Genomic DNA, 11,501 nt, shown 5'->3' on the forward strand with positions numbered 1-11,501 from the left:
CTAAAAAAATTGGAATCTGCAGCGTGAAAAATGCAGAGTTATGGGGGCTGGTGGAAGGACTGAACTTGGCTTGGAATATGGGGTTTAGAAAGGTGGAAGTGGAATCTGACTCAGAGATTATAGTAAAATGGGCGAAGGCAAGAGCTTGGAAGATGGCTTTCAGAGTGGTTTGAAAAGGAAAGCTTGGGAGATGATTGATAGGAGATGGGAGTTGAAGACCACAGTGATTCCAACAAAGATGAATAGTTGTGCAGATAATCTGGCAAAAATGGGCCTTCGAATGGAGAGAGATTTTTAGATCTGGGACACGCCGCGGTTAACTTTGAGGATGACGTTAGAAATGGAAGCATATGAAGTTGGAAGTGAAAGTGAATCTGAACGTGTTGGTGAAGGTTAGGTTCCGTAGGATGTGTTTTTGAGGTTGCTTTGGGCTTTGGGCCCGTTTGTTTACCAAAAAAAAACGGAGGTAGTATTTTTAACTTGTAAGTAATTTTATTGTGAATACTATTTTGTGTTTGGCTGAAAAAAAATTATTGCTGGCCCACATATTCACCACAAAAGCTTAAGATAAGCTTAACCTTTAATTAGCTCAATGATCAGCACATAATCTGTTATTAGTACTGTTAATATGCTTCACTTCCGCCTACTTCGGATCACGATACTCCCAAGTCCCGAGTTTCAACGTCTCAGGTTTATGGATTCCAAGGCAAAGTAGGTCTTCCATATATTTATTTTTTTATCTCATATTTATTACATATTTATTGTTTTAAATTGATTTTAACTAGTTTCTTGATAAACATAAATATATAAAATTTAACTTAGATTTTAAACCGAAGAGAATATTTTTCAATTCGTTCAACAAGAATTTCAAGTTAGTGAGAAGGCATCAACAGTACAAGATTGAAGCAACTTCCGCCAAGAAATTCTCGACACCACCTTAACCCAACCCATTAACAAAAATAACGGTTTAACTCGTGAAATGCGGCGAGGGCAGGACAAAATTCCATGTACTTACAATGCAGGCACCTCGAACACATTTTTAGCCAAGCTCATTGTTTGAAATGATGATTGGTCGCTTTTCATGGGATGTTGGGTTTTCACCAAAAATACTTTTTAAAACCACTTTTACACAAGTTAAAATAGAACTATTTTCATATACTTACTTTGTATACTGTCAAATCACTTTTTAAAACATAGTAATAGTAATTTGGCTTCCATGCCAAATATTCCCTTTAAAATACTTTCTCAATAGTTTAGCGTATTAAATCCTTCAAAACCTAACCGACTTCAATGTCATAGAAAGTTAAGAAACGAAAAATATTGAGATGAACGTAGAGCTGATGATTCAAAGGCTTTAATCCTTCCATTGTAGCAGCTTAAGCAGAGACCTCGGACTTCCTTTTACTCAACTAGCTATTTCTGCCGAGCCAACCAATACCTTGTCCTGTCTGTCCCAAAATATTGCATTCCAGATAGACCATAAACAGGACCAGCTAGGGCAATGTAAAAGGGAAAATCAAGAACTAGAGGAAGCGCACAAAAATCCGTCAATAATTCATAAGTCAAAAGGAAACTTCTCTTAAAAGGTACCATAGGAACAAAACAAGTGCCACAAAATTCATAGCTAAAAAATATAAACTCGCAATTTTAGGGGGGTAAAACTAGCTTCGTCATCTATTGTTGCTTGACTTCGGCTCTCTTCTTCTGCCACAATCGATCTAATGCACTGTCAGCATCTCCCTGGAAATGCAAATCGAAGATTCTAATTAAAAGCATGAACACCTTATGCTTGCCGCTTAAATATCAGAACCATAGTATCATGTTACACTTGAATTTCTACTGCATAGCATTTCTTCAATAATATAGCCTAGGTAGAACCTTATGCTTGCCGACTAAACATCAGAATCATAGTATCATGTTAAACAAGGGTTTCTGCTGCATAGCATTTCTCAAGTAATATAGCCAAGGTAGAACCTTGAGATATACTTAGCTATCCGACAAGTCAATCAGAGATCACAACCTAACTCTCAATCTCTCCACGAGTAAATGTAAAACAATAAGGAAGCCAGCAGACAGAAACAAGCCCTAACATAATTCTTTGATAGATCGTTCAATATACTGCGCTGCAAACAAAAGCAACATACCAATATATATGCATACAAGAAGCAGCAAATTTAATACAAGGAAGGAATGTGGTATAGATATCACTATGACTTCAACTCAAAATATGGTCCACTTCTTTCAAAAACACATTACTTTCGCTGAGGACACAGATAAAAACCTGGTAATATAATAATACACTGCAATACAATAACATATAAGTAGGAAAGTGATCATATAAAGCAAACAGACCTGTGCACGAATAAAACCACATAGGGCAAATGTAGAAAAATTGCCACTATAGATGCCGTTCTCATCCAAATGCCCAATGTTAATCTGAACAGAAGCATGATCCTTAGCAGTGATCAGTCTGTTTGTTGCGGAGCTGCATAATGCAGTACATAAGTTCAAACTCCACCAAGAACAGTCAAGACACAAAATCCAAAAATCTTGAGCAAATTTAGACGCATACCATTTTCTTGGGATGTAAAGCTCCGTGATTTGACCTTCCTCGTTCTGCATCTTTTATGATATTGCCTAACCTTCTCTGTTGAAAATCTAGAAAAACAACCGCATTCAGAAGAAAATGTAAGAGCCACACTGTTAACAAAGCAAATGTCCAGCCCATGAAAAGGCCGCGTTTATAATTGTTTTCATAACTGAGACTTCCAAGAGAAAATTAACCCCGAACATTAAATAGCAGATTAAAGGAGGTCCAATGTATACACACATCCCAGCATATTGATGACTCGAACATAACACATCAAATTTGTTCAAACAGGTTATTCACACATCCCAGATATATTTCGGGAAAAAATTCACCCGCTACCAATGAAGAAAAACTATGAAAAAAGCCGCGTTCTTCCTAGTCTGGCGATTGTCAAAGATCGTTCCCCTAATCGGCGAATCCCCGGAAGAAGGACAAGAAAAATTGCGAAATTGAGATATACGAACAGGAAAGCTCAACAGCGAACAAACGAGATAAGCCGGGGGAGAGCGAGAGAGAGAGCGTACCGAAGGAAGCGCCGAACTGGAGAGCTAGTCTGACTGAGGCGGGGCCGGAGAAGAAGACGACTGATATAAAAGAGAAAAACCTAGTTTCACTCATAATGGGCCGGGCTTGACGTCCTTCTTATGAAGCCCAAATATTTATAATTGTTGTCTGGACCTTGGCAACCGCAGCCCATATGAGGCCCAAAGTAGTTGGATCGAAGAAAATAATTTATAATCACAGTCCATTGGCAATCTTCTTTTTTATGGGGGGATAAAAAACACTGTTAGCCGTAAACGCAGGGGAACTCTTGTTGTATTTACATATCTGCACAATATATTAATACTACCTTAATTAAAATCCTATTTAATTTTTATTTTGATTCTAAATATAAGATTTCAATCCACTTTATCTCTTATATTGATACACTTTTTTAAAGTAGCCCTTCTAACAATGATAGTTCTAGTCAATACACTTGATTAGTAAAGATATTTTAGGAAAGACAATACCTATTTAGAACAAGTAACTAACTCAACTTACTTCCTTAATCTCCTCAAATTAGTTAACTGGCTCTTATAATTAGGACTGAAGGTAGTATAATAGTCGTCCGGTCCTTAATATAAGACCTATTTAACTAATTTAATTAAATTAAAGAAATTAGGTAAATTAGTTAATTATAAAAAATGTGACACGTTTTTCCTAAAATACCATAATCATCTTTTTTAATACCTTATCTTTCTCTTCTACCTGATTATGGTTGAAGAAGTATCTATAGGGGTAATTTAGAGAAAATTGATAAATATGAGAAATTAATCATATATTTAGAACCAAAACTAACTCAATAATTGGGTTCTATATTAAGGATCGAAGGAGTATAACATATTTTTCTGTATTTATGTAAATAAGTTATTCAACATTTTGAAATGGAGGTGAGAATTTTTAGTTTTAATTGAACAAAATACGAAGTAATAATTTTATACTACCTCCGGTCCTAATTATAAGACCCAGTTGACTAATTTGGGGAGATTAAGAAACTTAGTTAAGTTAGTTATTTGTAATGAATAAGTGTTGTTTTTCTTAAAATATCCTTACTAATCAAGTTTGTTATCTAGAATTACCATTATTAGAGGACTATCTTGAAAAAAAATGATAAATATGAGAGATAAAGTAGATTGAAGTCTTATATTTAAGACTAAAATAAAAATCAAATAAGATATTATATTAAGTACTTCTTTTTTGTGCAACTATGCGCAGGTGTCCTCATGTGTACCCTGTAATATTACATTGATTCCCACAGCGACTTGAGATAAAATATTAAAAGAGGTAGATGCAAAAGTAAAGCCCACTATGATCAAAACTTGTCTGCAAAATAAAGGTCCTATTAACATTTTTTTTTCACAGACCAATTAATAAGGAAGCGTAACTAATACAACAAATTCATTCAAACTTGATTTTGAAATTTGGTTTATTTTATATATAACACTTTGTATTATATTGTTAAGAAATGTTAATGGCTTGCTGATTATACAATATATGTGGTAAATGTAAGAGGGGTTTTATGTCAGTACATTTTGATCATTAAACATTAAAACATAATTTTAGTTTTGTCTGGAGCTTGCAGTGCAATTTTACGATTCTTTTATCCTGATTCTAAGGTCTTATAATAAAATTCTCCCATAAAACCTCTGTATTATATGTTGGGTGAAAAATATTGATGGGACTGGAGTGTCTAGACTAGACTTAGGGCTTGCAATTAGCTTAATTGCCGGATTAAAAAGAGAGAAGAATACAAATACAATGAAGCCTTTGTGAGACCCACACATAAATAGATGGAATCTATTGTTATGTGTCCATCTATTTTTAATATGAAGAATTAAAAATAATCCAAACTCAAAGTTGGTGTCGTTTTCAGAGGGCCATTGAAAATTGTTGGTGCCATTGCAGCCATGGCATTGAAATTCCAATCTTCACATTCATTCATGTCCCTCTCTCCTGTCAACACCCTAATCATGCACCATTGCCATAGCCTTCTCATTCAATGGCTCCAAATTTTTATATTATTCGTTCCCTCTCTCTTCACGCTTATTGGAGGTTGATCCGGAACGAAGGTTCAAGCTTTTAAAAATATTTTTTTTAATTATAATTTACAGTATACTACCCCAAGCATGCGAGGGCAGTTTTGTTTCGATTTATATAAAGATGCTTATGATAAGCACATCCAAACATTCACATAGTCAGCCTAATTTTTCATTTCATGAAATTGATTTTGTACAGTGTTGTTAGATTCTTTTTAAATAAGATTGAGAATTTATACTGTATACATTATCAATAATAATAAACCTTACCCGGGTTTGCTAAATAGACCATACATAGTTATTGTATTTTATCAATAACTAAAAGTTTGAATAAAACATCATGTGCTGTGTTCGATTATTAGAGCAGTATGTATGAAAAAAAATACTATTAGGAGGGGTCCCTGCTACCGTGTTTGATAATACTCCGAAAGATTAGTCTTTTACCGTTCAAGTGAGAAGATACTTTGGGCAACAACAAAAAAATTTAAATAAATTACTATCCAAACGTCTTTAACAATAACTTTGATGAGTGCTTTTTTAAAGTGTTCTTTAACCTCTTTTTATAATGTTTTATGCTATTTGATCTATCCTTATCATCGCTTTGCATATGTTGGGACAACCTCAAACTATTCTTTACTATTTTTTGCTTTAATAAATTCCACACCAACTCTTCCTCATAATTAAGTATAGTAATGCTCCAATTTAATTTAATAATATCTATTACATAATTATAATCAAAGTGAAAAGAACATAGGTCCTTTAATATGAAAATTATAATAATACCTCGACCAACTATTTATAGCTAATCAAATAATCAATACATGCTTCTCCAGTCCTAAATATAAGACCCTTATACACATTAGTATAAGGGTCTTATATTTAGGACCGGAAGAGTATAACACATTCACAGCTAAGGAACAACCGAAAAAAAAAACTCTTGTTGTACACATTGCATAGATTCCCTTAAAAAAGACATCAGATAAAGAAAGACGAATAATTTAAAATATTGACTAATTAAAAAAACTTTGTCTCACCTTCTTTTCTTTATTGAATGGTTAGGCATAAAGCACTGGACAATCAAATATCATGGAAGTATGCTTTGTCTCTTTAAAATGCAACAGTTCTTCAATTTTATGAAAGAACCAAAGAAGAAGAAGAAGAAGAACTTCAAAGGAAACGCTCGGAAAATTCTTTTAGTCGATAAAACAATTTTTTCAGAAAAATGTTTATTGGCATCTTGTTTTTTAATGAGATGCTTAAATTAAAATTTTAATTTGAAAATAATTATACAATAACTATCCCCAAATGTTGCACAAATTCGCTTGTAGTAGAAAATTTTATAATTACTGAATTACATATATTTTGATTTAAAACCGGATCTTGATTGTTACTAAAATTATTTCTAGACTGCTCGTTAGCTAATTTAAACCATTATTTGTTTTTTTTTTTGCCATCAATTTAAATTAGTATATCGACAGCCAAAAATCATTATCACTCATTGGGTGGCTTCCAACTGGCTTAATGGTGATATCGATGCCTTGGTCGCCGTCACGTTCTATTTAATATTTCCTCCGTTTTTATTTACAAATTTCAATTTACTATTTTTTAAAAATTATTTTTGATTATAAATTATTTTTAATAAAATTATTAGTTAGAGAATTTTCACTAATTAATTACAAAATTTTATTATTTATTAAAAATATAAGGCTGATGAAATTAATTCTTAAGAAAAAATACACAGCAAATTTTTATAATGACGACAGAAGCGAATATAATATTTTTAGGCAAATTTTTATAACAATTTTTTATAATAAAGTCCGAAGCGAATAGTTGAATTAAATTACGATAATGAATTAGCAAAAACTTCTAATTGTTGTCCAATAATTTATCTATGATTTCGAGTAACAAAATTAAATCAATTATCACGGAAACATATATAAATTAAATAAACATAGATAAATATAAATCAATTGAAACATTATTATTTACTGGGTGCTGTCCGCAAAAAGGAGCGACATACTTAAATCACAAGCAAAGCAAACACAAAGTTAAAGAAAGAGACAATTACCCTGAGATACGCGATTTGTTAAAAAATCAAAATGAAAATCGAAATTAATTTTTAATATTAAAATTATTAATAATTTTATGTAATTATAATATTTTTAAACAGATTTTATAAAAACTTCCACAAAATTTCAGGGCAAATCGTTGTTGTAATTTAAATAGTCTAACGTTTTGGCCCTTAGATCTAATTTTCCTTAAAGATGGTGGCAGCGTTCGTAATTATTCTCAAAAGTAGAGGTATTTTTACATCAACGGTCTCATATAGTCTGGAAGGCCCCAATCTCCCCTCTACTGTTGCCGAACTGAAGAACCAGAGAGAAAAAATGGGGAGCTCATCAGGCTTCTATGGTTTCTTCGTGCTGTGCGCGATCTTAGCCGTACACGTGTCTCTTTCATCATCAACCACCGTCGATTTCATCGGCGACAACGAAATCGGCTTCTTCCCGATGAAATCGGAGTGTCGCGGATCTATCGGGGAGTGTCTGCTTTCTGAGGACGGGTTGTTCGGGTCGGAGTTCGAGATGGACTCGGAGACAAACCGCCGCATTCTGGCAGGACGTAGGTACATAAGCTACGGTGCGCTGAGGAGGAACACTGTACCCTGCTCGAGACGTGGTGCTTCCTACTACAATTGCCGGCCCGGTGCTCAGGCGAATCCCTACCGTCGCGGATGCAGCAGAATCACTCGATGCAGGGGTTGAAATTCTTTATCTGTTCTTCCTGATTTTCCTTCTTTATTTAACTTTATTTTATTTTATTTAATTTTTACCTGATGAGTTTATTGGGAAGAAGTCTGCTGCTATATACAAGTAGGAGGGAAGTAGAGAGATTGAATAAAATCTGGTGATGGATGTATTGTAATTTAGGTACACATTCTTGTTTTCTTGGTAAATTGTGCGCATATGTCCAAATTGTTTGTATTATTCTGATCATTTATCACATGTTGCTTGCGTTTCTTCTGTTTCTTCTTCCCTATGGCTATATCTCTTCATACATTATTTTTTCCTAGTTCTTCCCCTAATGAGATTGATCTGATTTAGATGTTTGTGGTGTTTTTTCCTCCTCCTCCTCCTCCTCCACCCTGTTTTTTTCCTTACATTTCTGGGAAAATTACTGGAGGATTATGTCAAGAACCATTGTGATGGTTATTTGAAAAGTATTTTTTTTTTTCTTTTGGAAAGGCAAATGAATGGAGTGTGAATTGTGAAATGATGGGATGGTTTTCTGGAGGTTTGGATGGTGATGAAAGCGGGAATGGTAATAAAAATGGAACTCTTTTTGGTTTTGCTTTTCACTGTTACGTTTTCTTCTCTCAACAGTCAAGGACAGTCCTTTTTTCCTTTCGTTGAAATTGAGGAGCTTCCGGGAAAAAAAGGCGTGATGTGAGGCCCATCTTGTAATTTCAGTTTTCTATTCTTTTTCAATAATTCTTTTCACCCGAAGGAATACTTTTTCTTTTTAAAAAAAAGACAATTTCTTGACACGTCTGTCAATGATTCTCCGTATTTTTAATTTAATGATGAGGATAAAATAATTATTGTTGATTTTTTTTAAAAAAAATTCACTTACTGTTCCCAGCCACAAAGTACGACTGCCTGTCTTAATATTATCCATTAAAAAGAATTAATTACATAAGGCTTTCGTCGGTAGTTCAGTCATCATATACAAATACGCAACAATTAGGTTCAGTTAGTGATCACATAATTACATGACACGCTAATCCCTGTACTGTCTACTTTCAATTAAAAAACCTTTTTAAAACAAAAAAGAAAATCACTTTTTTTATTTTTATTTTGGTGAGTCACAGAAAAAACTGCTTTTTATAAACATCACTCTCATAAGTTTTCTTTTTGATAAATGCTATTCTTATCTTCCATTAAAAGGCAGCCTCACATGCATTATTATGTGCATCAATCAAAATCAGTGAACGCGCTTCTCCCACTATTATTACGGCATCTTCGCACTTTTTTTTTTAGTGCCAACCAAAATCCACCTCACAGCCCTTTGTCCTCTTGTCTTCCTTACAACGATCATCATCTTCTCCATCACCACCGAATTGCCCTAATCAAAGGAACCTTCCTCTTTATTCCACATTCACACCTTCACGTATTTCAATTTCAAATTTAATATATACTTACTTGGCTGGCACTAGCATGCGATGCTGAGGCTGGATTCACAGATAATAATAACCAAGACAATAATATATGATGCCCTTTTTTTTTTTTTTAATGCAATGGGTCCACAAATCAGAATACCGATACATATAGTTTAAGAGACCCTGCCCAGCTGTCAAAGATCATGATTATATTATTTAGATGTCAACAATACGGATGAGAGGAAAGTCTCAGTTTCTAGGAAGTTTTGAATTTTGCAAGTTCTTTATGGTGCAGATAATTTATGGTATGGTGAGATTCCAGCACTTTAGTTTTCCGTGAACAAGGAAAAAGGCATGGTTAAGATAATAATATATATGGATTAATCCTCGAGAGGCTGTGAAGGAGAGGGGGCAAAAACAAAACATATCATGATTTGATGTGAACCACTACCAACCGCTATCACCAACCTCTGTCACGTTCAGCTGTTCTTTTCCTTGAGATTAAACTCTCTCAAGGGGGACTTCTCCCTTGTAGGAACTGAAGAAGACAGTGAGCCTTCCATTCCCATTTCAGCTCTGAGTTCTTTGATGCTCTGCTCTAGGTCGTTTATCCTGCCCCCCATCTCATCAAGTGCATCAGAGTTAAGGAATCATTGATCAAAACTATATTCATTTTATTAATCTCCATATAAGCAATGATATTTGTTGAAATACCTCGAAGTCTAAAATGAGATGGCAAACATTTATACGTGTATGAAAAGAAAATATGGCGAGAAACGACTTACCATGAACTTGTTATTTTGCTGTGGAAATGAAAAACAAAATCATGGTGAACCTTTGTAAAGAAAATTCCAGTCCCAACCCCCTAAAACTCTAACCTTCCACAGGGAAAAAGACTACCGTTGGAAAGGGGTAGAAGCAGGTTATGCCAGGGCTAACCAGAACAAAAATATTACGACATAGAATCTAACTGTAGACGTAGCAAGGCCAGACAGTGAGATAAAATAATTGCGTCTCATGAAAGACAAAATATGTAATCTGACTGACGCAACCAACACCACCAAAACCCCCCTCCAAAAAAAAAAAGCGAAACATACCAATCTTGGATTGGAATCATAGGAAGGATATCCTTTGAGACGATGGAGTTTGACATCGTCTGGAACCTGTTTTGTTGCATTTCAAGTAAGAAATGGAGCACATTAAAACCTTAAAACCCTAATCTCAAGTATGCAAAAAGGACAATTTTCACATTTTCTTTCAGCTACAGATTTACCATCTGCTGAAGAAGATTTTGCACCTGCAAGGAGCAGAAACTCAATTAAGAAAGATAGTGCAATAAGTTCCTCATAAGATATAGAACGCAACTTATCTATATATAGTTAGACCATGGAAAAATTTTAGACGCTAAAGTAGAAGAGGCTTCTTTCTTCTTTCAGCGGACACAGATTTAAAAAGCACAACGCTTTTTTTCGCTGCTTGCAACTCTTCTTTCTTTATCTATTGTAAAGAGAATAAAATTGATAAGTAAGTTTTTTACGTATTTACAAAAGCTGTCATAACAGCAGGGCTCCGTCTTGCGTGTTCAATATCATGTCCATCCTGCCAGAAAAAAACGTAACAGTGAGATACCGCAGTATAATGCCATATAACAACAGCACACACGTTACTAGATGCTTCCCACTCTCAAAAACAATGATAGAGATGTAATTGCTTCTAGTTCATTTAAATGCATGCTAGTGGATGGGCTACTACTTGCTACAGAACAAAAATGGCCTTCATCTCTCTCTCTCTCTCTCTCTTTTAAACAAAATTCTTAAGTGGATTAAGAACAGACAAATCTGGCTTTGAACATAAAATGCCTCAGCTGTTTGGTAATTTACTTGTTTGATATTCACTGTTCAGATAATAACCATCCCAACGGATATAATATGCTTACCATGCGCTGGTAAAAGAAAATGAAATACATCTTTGGGTAATATTTGCTAGTCTACCCCATCTCGCAAAGAGGCAACCAGATACACGTTAATTGACCACAACACGCTTTTATGGGAATCCTGACTCCAAAAAGAAAGAATCCCAACGTTAACCTTATATCTTAATAAGTCATGAGAATCCATCAACACGAGAATCCCTTTTCTACGAAGTCTGCAACAATGTGCATGTTACTTGCTTCAAA

The 11,501-nt window shown here is 34.3% G+C and overlaps 2 protein-coding genes across 2 annotated transcripts; one reads left to right on the forward strand and one right to left on the reverse strand.

The window, feature by feature from the left end:
• Positions 1 to 1,506: 1,506 nt before the first annotated feature.
• LOC114711384 (40S ribosomal protein S21) lies at positions 1,507 to 3,133 on the reverse strand. The gene is made up of 4 exons (XM_028895772.1): positions 3,115 to 3,133; positions 2,573 to 2,658; positions 2,353 to 2,485; positions 1,507 to 1,740 (listed from the first exon to the last, which is right to left on the reverse strand). Exons 2-4 carry the CDS (start codon positions 2,620 to 2,622, stop codon positions 1,675 to 1,677), a joined length of 249 nt encoding a protein of 82 aa, XP_028751605.1. The 5' UTR covers positions 2,623 to 2,658; positions 3,115 to 3,133; the 3' UTR covers positions 1,507 to 1,674.
• A 4,297-nt stretch (positions 3,134 to 7,430) lies between these two features.
• On the forward strand, positions 7,431 to 8,193 carry LOC114711368 (protein RALF-like 33). Its single transcript, XM_028895759.1, has one exon. The coding sequence runs from the start codon at positions 7,431 to 7,433 to the stop codon at positions 7,929 to 7,931; it is 501 nt and encodes a 166-aa protein (XP_028751592.1). The 3' UTR covers positions 7,932 to 8,193.
• The last annotated feature ends 3,308 nt before the right edge of the window (positions 8,194 to 11,501 follow it).

Source organism: Neltuma alba, unplaced genomic scaffold (assembly GCF_004799145.2).
Source record: "Neltuma alba isolate B1F8T4 unplaced genomic scaffold, ASM479914v2 tig00011289_pilon, whole genome shotgun sequence".
NCBI lineage: Eukaryota > Viridiplantae > Streptophyta > Magnoliopsida > Fabales > Fabaceae > Neltuma > Neltuma alba.